At 44.7% G+C, this 17223-nt stretch overlaps 1 protein-coding gene across 2 annotated transcripts; it reads left to right on the top strand.

Annotated features, from left to right (window-relative positions):
• Positions 1–860: 860 nt before the first annotated feature.
• Positions 861–15240, top strand: LOC137534633 (zinc finger protein 530-like). 2 transcript variants are annotated; one of them, XM_068256232.1, is made up of 6 exons: positions 861–1014; positions 6317–6484; positions 6598–6703; positions 8868–8965; positions 9057–9180; positions 13040–15240. In XM_068256232.1, the coding sequence occupies exons 2-6, from the start codon at positions 6362–6364 to the stop codon at positions 14584–14586; spliced, it is 1998 nt and encodes a 665-aa protein (XP_068112333.1). In that variant the 5' UTR covers positions 861–1014; positions 6317–6361; the 3' UTR covers positions 14587–15240. The 2 variants fall into 2 exon arrangements, with proteins under 2 accessions (XP_068112333.1, XP_068112334.1); XM_068256233.1 differs by having other exon boundaries at positions 861–1003.
• The last annotated feature ends 1983 nt before the right edge of the window (positions 15241–17223 follow it).

Raw genomic sequence — 17223 nt, forward strand, 5'->3', positions numbered from 1 at the left:
TGCCAGACATCGCTGGAGGCTCAGTAAGTATTTGCAGGGGAAACTGGAAAGTCTGTGCTTTTTTAGCCAATTGCCCAAGCAACCGGCAAGCACATCAAGCAATCCCTGTCGGTGCCAGATACTGGGGACTTTGCTGTATAAAGAAGTGATCATTACCACAATGCGCAGGGGTTAGCGCTCTTGCTTTGCAGCACTGGCTCCCCAGTTCGAATCCCAGCCAGGGGACTATCTGCACAGAGTTTGTATGTTCTCCCCATATCTGCGTGGGTTTCCTCAGGGCACTCCGATTTCCTCCCAAATCCCAAAAACATACAGAAAAGTTAATTGGCTTCCCCCTAAATTGGCCTTCGATTACAATGTATACACTACACGATACATACACAGACATATGATTATGGTAGGGATTAGATTGTGAGCCCCTCTGAGGGACAGTTAGGTGACAAGACAATATACTTTGTAAAGCGCTACCGAATATGTTGGCACTATGCAAATACTAAATAATAATTACCAACATAGTACCTTTGAAGAACTAAAACTGCAGTTAAGGGAGGGCCCCTACTAGTGGGCCCCTCTGGTCCAAGGGCTTCGGTGTGGTCGCAAGCTCTCCATCCCCTATTGCTACTATGCCACTGGAGAGATTCTCATACAGAAATAAGAGAAGGATAAAAATCCCATGGTATTATTTCAGCCTGGTCACATGAATGGAGAGTAATACTATCCCATTTCTGTGACTGGAGGGGGCGCAGAGAAGACTCGAATTACAAATCAGTAAAGGCTGCAGTTCCTCCAACTCCCGCTAGATGGTGACCTCACATTCTTAGGTGGAACGCACAGACAGGAAGTTGTGAGTTGGAGGAGGGGTGACAGCAGAAAGAGAGAAGTCATTGATGGAGCTGGCAGCAGAAGTGGGATAATAATAATATCTCCATACATTGCTTGTGAATTACCTCCCAGCATACGTCTTCCATTCCTGATGACCCACTAAAGCAAACAGCTGGGGACTGTGAGTAGCTGGTATGTGGTGCATGTGTAACATTTATATCTGATGTGTGAGGAACTGAGTGCTTCTTACTGATGTGTCCATACAGGAGATTTATTTGCTTCTTCTTGCTTTTTTTAAGCTTAAAGATGTATTATTGACCCACGGAACAGTTCAGGTGCTACTGGGGTTGGATCATGATCTACGTTTATAACTTTATTTATCTACCTTAAACTAAATCTGAAATGAATTTGTGGAAATGATTTTTACTTGCCTGGAGCTCCCTCCAGCTCCTTGTAGTCTGTCAGCTCCATCCATATCCTCCTGGTTTGATTTGTTCTACTTCTGTGAAGTCCCCAATCCAGCTGGGTTGTGGGCCATGGCGCATGCACTGTTATGGACAAGCACCTCCTCCATTATGCTTGTATTGTCAGGCGCATTCTGCGCAACTGCTGTTACAGTCTGCATGCACAGTAGTCCACAACTCTGCTGATGAGGCTAACGGCAGCACAACTGAGGAGATCAAGAGGATTGCAAGGGAGCAAATAGGCTACAGGGGGCTGGAAGAAGCCCCGGGTAAGTAAAAATTATTTTATCCTATCGTCTTAGGAAGGGCTGCTGCACACCAGAGCGGTTCTGAAGCGTTTTTGAAAACACTTGCAGGGGGGAAACCGCTTGGCTAATGAAAGTGAATGGGATGGTGCACACCAGAGCAGTTCGTTTTTTTCCCCCAAAGACAAACTTGGGGGCTGCAGCATTTTTTAGATTTCTGAGACGTTTTTCCCTCAATGATAAAGTATAGTAAAGTGGAAAACCGCTCTGAAAAACGCTAGATCAGAGCGGTTTTTCAGGCGTTTTTGTTACAGAAGCTGTTCAGTAACAGCTTTACTGTAACAATATCTGAAATCTGCTACACAAAACGCTCCAAAAAATGCTAGGCATGTTTAGAAAATCTCTCTAAACATGCCTATAATCGCTCTGAAAATCTGCTTCAAAAACCTCTAGCGGTTTGTGGATCTGCTGGAGGTTTTTGGTGTGCACTGGCCCGTACACTTTTTCTGTACCCACGAATGGTACAATGTTGGGTACTTATCCGTTAGCCGGGCGCATCCGGCAAGTGGTGCTGTTGTCGCTAATTTGATTCATACTTACTTCACGTAGTAGTGTGTGAATGGAACCGCCGCAGGTGGCGCTAATTAAATTGCTACGAAACGTAACAATACAGTGTTAATGTCAACCAATAGATTATGTTTGAAGTGGCCAGAACTGTCACTTAATAGAATTAAAAATGAAGGCGGCGGCAATGTAACAGATGAAGCCGCCGCCTTCGTCTGTTCTTCTTCTCCCCCTTTGCCCTCTCTCAACTATAGAACACTGCCAGCTGGGGGGGACACGCGTGTCCCCCCCCCCCACAGTCGTTCGTCGCAAGCAAACAAGCAGGATTCCCTGCCGCGACGAACGACTCTGGGGGGACGCGCATGTCCCTGCAGGCTGCCAGCATTGTATAGAAGCGAGAGGGCAAAGGGGGAGAAGAACAACAGACGAAGGCGGCGGCTTCATCTGTTACATTTCCGCCGCCTTCATTTTAATTCCATTAAGTGACAGTTTTCCGGCCACTTCAAACACAATCTATTAATTGACATTAACACTGTATTGTTACGTTCCGTAGAAATGTAATTAGCGCCACCTGTGGCGGTTCCATTCACACACTACTACGTGAAGTAAGTATGAATGAAATTAGCAACAACAGCGTTAGCAACAACAGCGCCACCTGCCGGATGCGCCCGGCTAACGGATAAGTACCCAATGTTGATTGTACAATCCTACCACTTCTTTGTAAAATGAGGGGTTACCTAAAGTATCCATTCAAAATATATTCACTCAGTTTACCCTTCTACTACATACATTTAGCGAGATTGTACAATCAAGATTGTATCATTAGTGGGGACCTTAAAGCAACCTGAGCACCAGATTTTTTTTTTAACTGAACCTCCCCATAAGGGATAAACATAATGGTGTGTGCCATTGGGGAGCGCGGGATTGGGATGAGCCATCAGTACTTACCTACATGGTGCTGCTTCTCTGGCCCTTGGCCTGTATAGGATGTGCCATCTTCTCCCCCTGGCCGGCCGCATCTGCCGAATTTTGTAGTTCCTGGCAATGTCTCATGCTGGAATGCATACAGGGAGATGTAGTCCATTGATGCAGGTACAGATCTGTTCTCACATCCATGTAATACATCTCCCAGCATGCATTGCTGCTTGCGCATGAGACACTGCCAGGAACTACAAAATTCAGCAGAGAAGATGGGGCATACCGTACGGGCCAGAGGAGAGGCAATCCTGTAGGTAGGTAGTGCGGCTCACCCCGCCCTCCCAATGGCACATACCATTGTGTGGAGGTTAATTAAAAAAAATTCTGGTGCTCAACTGAAGTGAGAGGGATATGGAGGCTGCCATATTTATTTCCTTTTAAGCAATGCCAGCTGCCTGGCTATCCTGCTGATCATCTGCCTGTAATACTTTTAGTCATAGACCCTGACCAAGCATGCAGCAAATCAGGTGTTTCTGACATTTTTGTAAAATCTGACCAGATTAGCTGCATGCATCCCAGCCATGTCAACATCTGCAAGGAGTTTGTATGTTCTCCCTGTGTCCGTGTGGGGTTTCCTCCGGGCATTCCGGTTTCCTCCCACATCCCCAAAACATACAGAGAAGTTAATTGCCTTCCCCCATAAATTGGCCCTAAACTATGGTATATGCACTACAAGATACATACATACATACATACTGTAGACATATGACTATGGTAGGGACTAGATTGAGCCCCTCTGAGGGACAGTTAGTGACAAGACAATATATTCTCTGTAAGGCACTGCGTAATATGTAGGCGCTATACAAAATGCTTAAATGCTTGTCAGCAGGGCTGCCAGGAAACTGGTGCAGTGGGATGCGAAAGTTTGGGCAATGTTGCTAATCGTCATGATTTTCCTGTATAAATCGTTGGTTGTTACGATAAGAATGTCAGTTATATATATCATATAGGAGACACACACAGTGATATTTGAGAAGTGAAATTAAGTTTATTGCATTTACAGAAAGTGTGCAATAATTGTTTAAATAAAATTAGGCAGGTGCATAAATTTGGGCACTGTTGTCATTTTATTGATTCCAAAACCTTTAGAACTAATTATTGGAACTCAAAGTGGCTTGGTAAGCTCAGTGACCCCTGACCTACATACACAGGTGAATCCAATTATAAGAAAGAGTATTTAAGGGGGACAATTGTAAGTTTCCCTCCTCTTGTACATTTCTCTGAATAGTAGCAACATGGGGGTCTCAAAACAACTCTCAAATGACCTGAAGACAAAGATTGTTCACCATCATGGTTTGGGGAAGGATAAAGAAAGCTGTCTCAGAGATTTCAGCTGTCTGTTTCCACAGTTAGGAACATATTGAGGAAATGGAAGACCACAGCCTCAGTTCAAGTTAAGGCTCGAAGTGGCAGACCAAGACAAATCTCGGATAAACAGAAGCGACGAATGGTGAGAACAGTTAGAGTCAACCCACAGACCAGCACCAAATACCTACAACATCATCTTGCTGCAGATGGAGTCACTGTGCAATTGTTCAACCATTCGGGGTACTTTACACAAGAAGATGCTGTATGTAGAGAAAGCCTTTTCTCAGCCCACAGCACAAACAGAGCCGCTTGAGGTATGCTAAAGCACATTTGGACAAGCCAGCTTCATTTTGGAATAAGGTGCTGTGGACTGCTAAAACTAAAATTGAGTTATTTGGGCATAACAAGGGGTGTTATGCATAGAGGAAAAACCACACAGCATTCCAAGAAAAACACCTGCTACCTACAGTAAAATATGGTGGTGGTTCCATCATGCTGTGGGGCTGTGTGGCCAGTGCAGGGACTGGGAATCTTGTCAAAGTTGAGGGACAAATGGATTCCACTCAGTATCAACAGATTCTGGAGACCAATGTCCAGGAATCAGTGACAAAGCTGAAGCTGCGCCGGGGCTGGATGTTTCAACAAGACAATTACCCTAAACACTGCTCAAAATCCAGTAAGGCATTCATGCAGAGGAACAAGTACAACATTCTGGATTGGCCATCTCAGTCCCCAGACCTGAATATAATTGAAAATCTGTGGTGTGAGTTAAAGAGATACTGTACCTTCAACCAGAATCCAGACTCTCATTGGAACCTACAGGAAGCATTTAGAGGCTGTAATTTCTGCAAAAGGATGAACTACTAAATATTGATTTCCTTTATTTTTTGTGGTGCCCAAATTTATGCATCCGCCTAATTTTGTTTAATCAATTATTGCACACGTTCTGTAAATCCAATAAACTTCATTTCACTTCTCAAATATCACTGTGTGTGTCTCCTATATGATATATTTAACTGACATTTTTTATTGTTACAACCAACAATTTATACAGGAAAATCATGCTGATTAACAATGTTGCCCAAACTTTCGCATCCCAATGTATGGTTTAAAGTAAATAAATACGGCAGCCTCCATACCCCTCTTACTTCAGTTGTCCTTTACAAGCTTGTAAATATGATGGGATTGTGGAGCATTTTTTTGCAGGATCAGTCTTTCTGATTTGAATTTCTGAAGGATGGTCAATTGAATGGGAATGGCAAACTGATGTGCACACATGTGCAAATGATCTGGCTTCTAATCTCAGGTCCCCTTTAGAGAATAAAGGGGAGGGGAATTTATAGCCCCCACAACACAAGCCTGTATCGGGAAGCAGAGTCCATGCCAGATTTACTGCCATCATGCAGGCCATGTATTTGTGACCATCATCCGTTCATACAGCCTAAAGCTGGCCACTAATGGTCCAATTTGTAGAGAAAAATCGTTCGAGCGATCAGAAATTCTGATCGGATTAGTTGTAAATAATCTCCATTGGTGGACACAATCGATTATGAACGAGTGAAAAAAATGTTGCCCGAATGAATTTTCGCCGAACGAAAATTTGGATTTTCTTGGCGGTCGTGATAGATAGGTAGCAATGATTGGTTAGTTGATGGTGTAGTGAACGATTTTTCGTCCGATCAGAATTTCTGATCGCTCTAACGATTTTTTGCTAGAAATTGGACAGTTAGTGGCCACCTTTACATCAGGGTATCAGTCAGACCTGCACAATGCAAGGCAGGGTTTGTATAGGACTGATTGATATTTACCAACATGTTAGACAGCAGAAAAACTTCATTCATCAGACAATTTGGTTATTTTGATCAGCGATTCTATTAACGTGTTTGTTAGATTCCTATACGGTGTCAGGATGTCTCTCTTTGTTTCTCCATGCAGGAGGGGTACTATTTAGAACACAAGGATTTCTACAAAGACATCAAGATGGAGAAAAAGGCATTTTTTGCAGATGTATCCAGTAGTGTGAATACAACACAGAAATGTACAGGTCCTCTTTATTCCCAGGATTGTACACTGGAAGATCCCACCATCCCTCATCATTATCAGGTTGGATGAACAGAGGGTCTCACTAAATACCAACGTGACTCCATGTTATATGACCTGTAGGGAAGCTGTGTGGTGCTTATGAGCTTATATTCTATTTGTGGTACTTCTTTTAGGATGAAGATATCATTAAATTAGAGGTTAAAGAGGAGCCAGAAGAGACGCAGATACAGTGGGATGAACCATATAAGGAGGAGGAGGAGCCTTCACAAATCAGCACAGGTCAGCAATAAGCAGCAAAACAACACTATATACATAAAACATTCAAAGGTTCTCTTTGTTACCTGAACGGACATGTGACTTGATAAGCTAGATGTGTATACACTGTGTGATTGCTGCATATAGCTAGGCTGTGTTCATTTTTTTTTTTTTTTTTTTTTACTTTTTCCTCCCTGAGAGGGTTAAACATTCATGTATGCAAATGATTTTTCACTAGTTGGCACCTAGTTGTACCATAATGTAATCCTCACTGATAACTAATTACTGCCATCGAGGCAGATCGACGGGTCAATCGATCATTTCCGGCATGTCCGATCTGCTTTAGATCAAGAAAGGGATGGAATTTGTGCAGTACGGACATGCTGTGAAAGACTGTCTCATTCAGCTAAGACTATCAAAACATTAAACCTGCTTTGTTAGCTTTTTAAACAAAAAATAAAACTGGGGGATTCTAAAAAGTCAAGTTTATGAGAAGGACAGATGCAATTGTTTGTGTTTGAGACAAGAAGAGACCGAGCGCACTCAGGGGAACAGTACAGCAGTAGATTTGGTGAATTCAGATTAATCTCACCTCTAGAAGTTGCTGGTGAACCTGTACCGGAGTAGCCAGCGTGCAGGCATTTATCCCTTTAGCCAGGGATCAGGCACAAAGGGAGCTGGATTTCTCCTTCACTCAGATGGTTGCTGGCAGACAGCGAGCAGCTCTGAGGTTGTACAACCCTGTCTGTGTGCGAGTCCGCTATATGGAATTGCACAAACAGATTGTGGTGGATTTCAAAGCATCAGCTCCAGGAGTGAGGAATCTAAAAGCAAAGCTCCATGCTTCTCCGTGAGACTTGCACAGGCAGTTTACAAGCAGTCGGAGTGGGGGTCTAATTGTAATGCAGCAATGCGTGTAGGAAAGAAGAAACGGCGGCTGCCATATAGTGTTGTTTAAGTATATTGCAACGCGTTTCAGGAGACCAAGTTCTCCTTTCATCAGGCAAAGATGCAATTGTTTGTCTCATCAGATTATTCTAAGCTCAGGTTTCCTTTAAGTTGGGTACCCCCATCCAGTTGGACAATTTTGCTACCTCCATGTAGTATGAGGACCAACAGAGATGTTGAAGAGATTGTGTAGGTAAACGCTTATACTAAATAGTAATAATAATAATTGGTCAATATTGAATGTGTGTGCTCACCTTAAAGTGTACCTGAGAGGAGTAAAAGTAAAAATATATACATACCTGGTGCTTCCTCCAGCTCCCTTCAGCATTATCGCACCCTCGCTATCTTCCCAGGCTGCCTGCATCTTCCGCCTGGTAATACCACAGTCGGCGTGGTTCGGCCGTGCACGCTCCCATGGCCAGGTGTGTTTTGTGCAGTAGTACTGCGCAGGCGCAGAACTCTCCTGGCAGCAAGAGTGCGATAGGGCGCATGCAGTCGGCCGCGCATACGCAGTATACCCCAACTGGCAGAATTACGAGGCTGCCGAGTGGAGGATCCAGGTGGCCTGTGAGATGGCAAGGGAACGCTCAGCCTGGTGGGCGCTGGAGGAAGCCCCAGGGTATGTTTACATTTTTTTTTCCTTTTAGTTTCGGGTTTCTTTTTACTGAGAGTTATATGGATGTTAACTTTTAAATGATACCAGTTGCCTGACAGTCCTGCTGATCTCTTTGGCTGCAGTAGTGGCTGAATCACACACCTGAAACAAGCATGCAGCTAATCCAGGCTGACTGCAGTCAGAGCACCTGATCTGGGTGCTTGTTCAGGGGCTGCGGCTGAAAGCATTAGAGACACACGATCAGCAGGTGAGTCGGGCAACTGTTAGTATTTTAAAAGGAAAAAATCCATATCCTTCTCAGTTTAGGTTCCCTTCAAGGGCTAGTTCATACTTAAAATCGTTAAATGCTACTGCCAAGTGATTACAATTTTGCAATGTGATTTTTCAACACATTGATATGTTTAGTGATTTCATTCCGAAACACGTCGCCCGCATTGCGCTCACCCAAAAAATGTTGCATGCAGTGTGTGTGCTTTTTTATACAAATAGTAACACTGCAGTGAGAATGATCACAGGGTTACGTTGACAAAAACCTGAAAAGCGACTCTGTGTGATCGAGCCTCAAGTCTCTATAAGAAATCTCCTCTTCTGTCCTCTCATTTGGTCAGTGTGTGTTTCCTACAGATGGATCTTATAAAAGAAACCCACCAGTGAGACATACAGGTCCTCTTTATCCCCAGAACTGTACACAGGAAGATCCCGCAAGCCCCCACCATGATCAGGTAGGGGGAACAGATTTCTGGGTATTAAATTATATTTTTCTGTGTACTCTCAACTCATAAACGCTCACATACTTGTGTTTTGTGGATTTAGGATGAAGAAGTGAGGATTGTGAAGATCGAGGTGAAAGAAGAAGATGAATATACGAGTAATGAGCAGCAGTATGTGGAGGAGGTGGACAAAATGGTGACCAGTGACCTTAAAACACCATTTTCAGGTGGTGAGCCAATGCTACCCTATCTATGGAAATAAAATTCTCCTAATTACTTAAAGCGGACCCAAACTAAACATTTTTTTAATTCAAAATATTTAGTTGCACCACTCTGTCACATACAAAGATAAATAAACGCTCCTTCAGGCCTATGAGCATTTCAGTGCATGCTTTTCACCCTCCTCTTTGCATAACTAGGGTTATACAGGTGGCAGCCATTACCAATTCCTCCATTGCCGGACACCATCTACTCCATCAGTTTGCCGGATTATTTGCCGGCAATATGAAAGGAAGGGAGGGGTTTCTCCAATAAATGTAAAATATTTTATATTTGTCATCATGCAGCTGAAAAAAGGCTGCTATTTATTATTATAATTTAGAAAATAGATTTTATTTCTGAAATCTTGTATTTTTAGTTTGGGTCCACTTTAACTAATTTTACATTTTTATTTACTGTATATAGACTGGTTAATGAGAATTTACCTGTTTTTGGTCTGAACTAATTGATGTGTTTTTCTGTCTAAAACAAATCTGCTTGGTGTAGAAATCCGCGATCACTTAAAGGACAACTGAAGTGAGAGGGATATGGAGGCTGCCATATGTATTTCCTTGTAAACAATACCAGTTGCCTGGCAGCCCTGCTGATCTATTTGGCTGCAGTTGTGTCTGAATCACACCAGAAACAAGCATGCAGCTAATTTTGTCAGGTCTGACAACGATGTCAGATACACCTGACCTGCATGCTTGTTCAAGGTCTATGGCTAAATGTGTTAGAGGCAGTGGTCAGCAGAATCGGAAATCCTTTATTCACCGAGTACGATGTTTGTTGTACCTGGAATTGATTGCGGTACACGTGGCAATTGGAAACAGAACCAGCAAGACAATGGCGCAGAGACAGGACAGCATATGATAGCAATAGAAGTAGGCAGACTAATACATGTAGATAGACATGCACAGTATTTGAATGGGGCATGACTGGGCACATAATAAAACATTGTAAAATGGACAATAAGACTTGACAGACAGTAAGACATTGTAGGAGACCCCAGGAGAAGTTCTGCTGGGAAAGAGTGGTGCGCCTGAGTGGTGCTTGGAGGGGCTGGGTGAGCGCTAGAGTAACATTACTGTCCAGTTGGTGGGGCTCCGTAGAGGGGCAGTCCTGGTGGGGGAGGGCTGGAGTTTAGCCAGAGGACAGCCTGAGGGAAGAAAGTGCTCCTGCGCCTGGTGGTTCTAGAGTGGATAGCCCTGTAGAGGCGGCCCAGTGGGAGGAACTCAAAGAACCGGTTGCCAGGGTGGAAGGGGTCCAACCCTTTTTATCTTTATCTTAAAGGGCAACTGAAGAGAAAGGAATATGGAGGCTGCCATATTTATTTCCTTTTAAGAAATACTAGTTGCCTGGCAGCCCTGCTGATCCTCTTCCTCCAATACTTTTAGCCATACGCACAGCACGATGCCATAGTGGTTAGCGCTCTCGCCTTGCAGCGCTGGGTCCATGTTTCGAATCCCAGCCACGTCAACATCTGCAAGGAGTTTGTATGTTCTCCCCGTGTCTGCATGGGTTTCCTCTGAGCGCTTCGGTTTCCTCCCGTTACCCAAAAACATACAGATGTTAATTGGCTTACCCCCTAATAATTGGCCCTAGACTACAATACATACACTACACAATATAGACTTATGACTATGGTAGGTACTAGATTGTGAGCTCCTTCTAGGGACAGTTAGTGACAAGACTATATATACTCTGTACAGCGCTGCAGAAGATGTTGGCGCTATAGAAATACAAAATAATAATAATAATAATAGCCATAGACCCTGAACAAGCATGCAGCATATCAGGTGTTTCTGACATTGTCGGATCTGACAAGATTAGCTGCATGCCTGTTTCTGGTGGGATTCAGACATTACAGCAGCCAAATAGATCAGCGAGGCTGCCAGGCAACTGGTATTGTTTAAAAGGCAATAAATATGGCAGCCTCCAGATCGCTCTCACTTCAGTTGCCCTTTAATGCAAACCATGAGGGGAATTCAAGGCTCCGCTCTAGTGATGGGACAAACAGTTCGCCTGACCCTGTGTACCTGCTGCTACTTCCGTGTCAGGAAGGTCTTTAAGTAATGCACAGGCGCTGGCTGGTGGCACATGTCGTTGATCAGAATAGATTTATTTTGCCAGGTACTGATAGTATATGGAATAATTTTTGGCACATACAAGCTCAACAGAGGAGTACAGTGCCCTACAAGATAAAGACATACATTTGCAGTACTAGGAGGCATTACAGTACAATGCAAGATAAAGGCATACAATTGCAGTGCAAGAGAGGCAGTCGTGGTACCAGGGAAAAGATAGAGTATACAATGAACTGGTGTACCGGGCACCCATGTGGGTAAGGGCACTGGATCAAGGGAGGCATAGATTAAGGATTTGATCATGCACCCACGGCTGGGAGTGCTCTACGCATGCGCATGACTACGTACAACATTGTGCGCAAGCACTCTCAGCTGCACATACAAGGTCGCACAATGCTGGCCAGTGCCTGGGCGAACACAGTGAATCCAGCGCAGGAGATTTGGGCGCACAGGGAGTAACTTCGGCGCCGTCAGAAGACGGAGCTGAAGTTACTTTTTAAAACACAATAATTCAGCTTCCAGCAATTGCTGGAAGCCGAATTATTTCATTCCCCAGTATCCATGGCGGCCTGGAGGGGGAATAGTATTTAACACGGCCGGGACTTGTGCAGTAGCAGGATCAGCCATATACTGGCTGTATCCTGCGCCCAAGTCTCCCGCGCTGATTCCTCTCGTACGTGTGCCTGGGCATTACTTAAAGACCTTGCCAACCAGGAAGTAGCCCCAGGGACTGTTTGTTGGTGAACAGTTTGTCACAGGACCAGGCGAACTGTTTGTTCCATCTACGGTATACTCAGCTCTAAGAGCTTGCTGATTAAGCCTATTACCAAAGCTGGGCCAATATAGGTCTTCAATTCAAAGATTTTGTTGAAATAGATGGGCTGTCGGCACTACAATGTATTTCAGATAGTAACTATGCAGATCTGAACTCCCAGTGAGAACAGCAATGTGCTCTAGATGCTTGATATAGAAAGAGTCTAAAATCACAATGTTGTAGAAAAAGAGGGACTGGCACTGCTGCTAAATGGTTTTAATGATTGCATGCAATGGTTACAGGCAGCCAAACATAGCATGCAAGTGTAACAAGTGTCCATTAACCTCCCTAGCGTTATGATTATTTCCAGATTTTAGGTTCTGAAAGCCGTGCAATTTTTTCACAAGCCTTTAGACCCTAAAAATCATACCGCTAGATAGATCTGCTGCAGCCCTGCACATTACTCACCTCCCATGAATCCAGCTCAGGGTTACCGCTCTGAGCTGTGGATTTCTGGCCCGAGCCTGACTCAGGGTTACCGCAAACGAGGTTAACATACCGGGAGGCAGGGCTCAAAAATCCTAACAGTTGTTTCGCTCCTGCCGGCACTTCTTCCTTGTCATGATAGTTCCCAGCATCTGGCATTTAAAGGAGTGTGCATACTATGTAAACAGCGCACGTAACTAAGGAAGGCACACTATGCAGCACGACCGCACGTAGCGTGCACACTGCTCCCAAGTTGTTTTTTAACTTGTGCTGCAGCAGCGCAGTTTAGTGAATCGACCTGCATGTTTGTTGCTTACCACAGCAATTGCATCCCTGTACATAAACCATAATTCAGTGCTGGTTAAGCTTCAGATTTCTATTCAGTGTTTCGGATATGCTGAGGCCTTTACTGAAGAAGGGATTTTTTCTCAAACTAGACTAACAAACAACCACAAAGCATACATGTAAATGTTGTTTTGATGTTCTTCTCTTGTCTTACAGATGGTCATGTCAGGAACTCCTCAGAGGGTCGTCTTATTTCCCCTCCGGACTGTAATGCAGGAGATACCGGAACCACCAGATATCCTTGCAGAGGAAATTCTTCTGAAAATAGACTTTGCAATGCGGGTGAATCATTGGATCCTGAAACGGTCTGGAAACCTGCAGACATATCACATATTACTCCAGGTGTGGACCTTCGGTGCCATGGAAAACAGAGTGTGGATAGATCACTGGTTCTCTCTAGTCCTGAGGAATTTTCAGGTAGACTGCAACATTTTACCCCAAATACCCATCAAGGATGTCCTAGTGAAGGTAGATTAAAAGGTCCAACTAAAAGTTCCTCCTCAAAGGATTGTCACATTGCTCAACAAAGAGATATATCTCCTCATTGTGAGTTGGATGAGTGTTCTAGAAATGATTCACCTACTAATTTCCCTATCAGTGAGCACATAATTGAGCGCCCTTTTTCGTGCTCTGAGTGTGGGAAATGCTTTGCACACAAAGGCGATGTTCTTAGACATCAGAGAACTCACGGGGGTGAGCGTCCCTTTTCATGTCCACAGTGTGGAAAATGCTTTAAACATAAAGCGGACCTTCATAGGCATCAGAAAAGTCACACAGGCGAGCGGCCCTTTTCATGTTCAGAGTGTGGGAAGTGCTTCCCCCTTAAAAACAATCTCATGATACACCAAAGGATTCACACCGGGGAGCGGCCTTTTTCATGTTCTGAGTGTGGTAAACAGTTTATTCAGAAAGTAGATCTGAAAAAACACCAGAGAAGCCACACAGGTGAACGTCCCTTTTCCTGTTCGGAGTGTGGGAAATGTTTTGTCCGAAAAATATGTCTCGTGGTACACCAGAGAATCCACACTGGTGAGCGGCCCTACCTATGTACAGAGTGTGGGAAACGTTTTATTCAAATAGCAGACCTGAAATCGCACCAGAGGAGTCACACAGGAGAACGGCCTTTTTGCTGTTCAGAGTGTGGTAAGGGCTTTTTCCGGAAAACAAATCTCCAGATACACCAGAGAACTCATACTGGGGAACGTCCCTATTCATGTTCAGAGTGTGGGAAATGCTTTATTCAAAAATCAGACCTACTTATACACCAGAACAGTCACAGAAGCGAACGTGCATTTTCCTGTCTGGAGTGTGGGAAAAGTTTTTCCCACAAAAGGAGCCTTATCCTGCACGAGAAAAGTCACTCTGGTGAACGTCCCTATTTATGTTCAGTGTGTGGGAAGTGTTTTAGTCAGAAGGCAGGCCTTCTTAGACACCAGAGAAGTCACACTAGCGAGCGACCTTTTTCATGCTCAGAGTGTGGGAAAGGGTTTATCTTTAAAGCAGACTTTCTTAGGCACCAGAAAATCCATACAGGCGAGCGTCCTTTTTCGTGTTCTCTCTGTGAGAAGCGATTTATACAGAAAGCAGGACTTCTTAGGCACCAGGTAAGCCACACAGGCATGCGTCCTTTCTCCTGTTCAGAGTGCGAGAAGACATTCATACAGAAGGGTGAGCTAGTTCGACACCAGAAAAAACACAAATGAGAGCCTCCTTCTCATGTGCAGAGTGTAGGAAATGATTTGCAGTGAGAGGAAAGCTATATATAGTTTGAATTCGGTACAGATATATGCTAGAGATGAGGTGTGTAAAATACCCAACTGTCCAGCTGCCATAGGAGGAGTTGGAAACTGTGATTTAGGAATAGTGGTTGCAGCATGAATTAGACCCCTGCTCCAGATTGCCCAACTAGGGTTTTGTGTCAGCGCCTCATAGCAATTATAGGGCTCGATTCATGAAGATGCAGTGCTATAGCAGTGCGAGCTCCAAGACAGCGGCACAAACCTAAATTCAGAGAGGCACGCTACGCACGGTCCTGCAGCATAGCGCGTCTTCCTTAGTTACACCCGCTACTTATATTAGCAACGCGCGTTCCTTTAAATGCCAGTTGTTGCTGTGCTGCTATTATGTTAATTAACATAGTTACTACATAGTAACTATGTTAATTAACATAGTAGCAGCTGTGCTAGTGAAGTCTCAGGATACTTTACAGCAGTGGTGAGACCGTAGAGTAGCCTTTGCATTGGGGCTCATCACTTTGTAGCTCTGCACAGTCAGTACACTGCAGGGCTTTCAGTGGCTGTATAATTCTTTATTGGCTACAGGCAGATGGCAGGCATCCTCCGCTATGTTAGTCCTGTCCTCCCTGTGGTTCAGAATGCCTTTAAAGGGATACTGTAGGGGGGTCGGGGGGAAATGAGTTGAACTTACCCGGGGCTTCTGATGGTCCCCCGCAGGCGTCCAGTGCCTGCGTAGCCACTCACCGATGCTCCGGCCCTTCCTCTGGTTCACTTCTGGAATTTCCGACTTTAAAGTCAGAAAACCACTGCGTCTGCGTTGCCAAGTCCTCGCTCCCGCTGACATTACCAGGAGCGTACTGCGCAGGCCCAGACCATACTGGGCTTGTGCTATACACTCCTGTTGATGTCAGTGGGAGCGAGGACACGGCAACGCAGGCGCAGTGGTTTTCTGACTTTAAAGTCGGAAATTACAGAAGTGAACCGGAGGCGGGGCCGGAGCATCGGTGAGTGGCTACGCAGGCACTGGACGCCTGCGGGGGACCATCAGAAGCCCCGGGTAAGTTCAACTCATTTTCCCCCGACCCCCCCCCCCCCCCCCACAGTATTCCTTTAAGTGGAATTCCACATTTTGCAAGATGAAAACAATCCTTTTTATTTGGCTCTATGCATTGGAATGAGTAATGGTAAACCTTATCTCAGCTTGCTTATTTTTTTAATGTACATATAAAATGCAGCCATTTTTAAGTCTCTCCAGGAGAAAACAGAGAATGGAAGTGTGAAAGTTTTCTGCCAGTCAGTAGACTAGTGCGGGTGTTGAAACGGTGTAAAGGTTGCCATACATATAGCAATGATGGGCAGAAGATTCAACCAAGAGACAAATCTGGTTAGAGAGAGATCTGTCAGCTGCCCATACACCGCAGGCCGATTTCCCCATTGATTTCAGCATGAAATCTCTCAGGAATCGGTCAAGCCCACAGCGTCTGCCGCATCCCCTAATGTATGAATGTGCTGTAAGTGCGCCTTTGTACATTACCTGTCCTGTATCGCGGTGCCAGTCTGTCTTCTGCTGCTCTTCTATTAACTGCATACGCATTGCAGGGGTGCTGTGTGACATCACGCGCCTGCATGCTATGTGCTGGCAGTGTGTATGCAGTGTGTATGCAGCTAATAGAAGAGTGGGGGAAGATTAACAGGCACCACGATGCAGGACAGGTAATGTATAAACAAACACAGCACATTTATACATTGCGGGTATAACAGCGGGGGTTTTGTTGCGTTTGATGTTTGTCCCCGTTACCGCCGTGCACCCAATCGAGCAAGTCGGCCCTACAGCTTGCAGCATGTCTGAGCAAATTAATGCGACCAATTGTGGCCCAATGGGTTGCATCGTTGATCAGGTGTGCACATGGCGGCACCAATTTTCATCCGATTATAATAATCAAATCGGCTAGTCTATCGGCCATTAAGTCGCATGATGTATGGCCACCTTAAAGCGGATCCGAGATGAAAAACTAACTATAACAAGTAACTTGTCTATATATCTTATCTAAAGTTTAGATACTTTACACAACATATCTAGCTGCAAACAGCTTCAAAAGTTTATGATTATTTCTTCCTGTGATACAATGAGGGCAGCCATGTTCTGTTTGTCACATTGTCACAGGCTGGGGGCTAGAGATGCTATTAGCTTGCCTGTGTGTAAATTCAGTCCCCTCTCCTCCTCCCTCCTCCCCTCTGCCTCTGAAATCAATGGCTAGTAACCTCCTCCTCCTCCTCCTGCCCAGACTGAGCTCCCATAAGCCCTTGCTACAGTGCCAAGGCACTGTAAAAAGCTGTGGGTGAGGCTTGTTTAAAGTATTTGGCTTGAGGAATGCCCTATAAACTAAAGGAACTCAATTATGCAATGAGTAAACGTTTATCTCTGATCCACTTTAACACTGTCTCCTGCTCTGTACATCAGGGTATAAGTTTATTGGCAGATTGCACTGCAGAGTATCATTCCATTGCTTCTTTGTCCAGTTGTGAATGCTCACATGCTGTGTGGACAGCTTTGATGGTGGAAGGGAGGCAGCATGGGCCCTGTGACATCATTCTGCCATGTGT

This window comes from Hyperolius riggenbachi, chromosome 10 (assembly GCF_040937935.1).
Source record: "Hyperolius riggenbachi isolate aHypRig1 chromosome 10, aHypRig1.pri, whole genome shotgun sequence".
NCBI lineage: Eukaryota > Metazoa > Chordata > Amphibia > Anura > Hyperoliidae > Hyperolius > Hyperolius riggenbachi.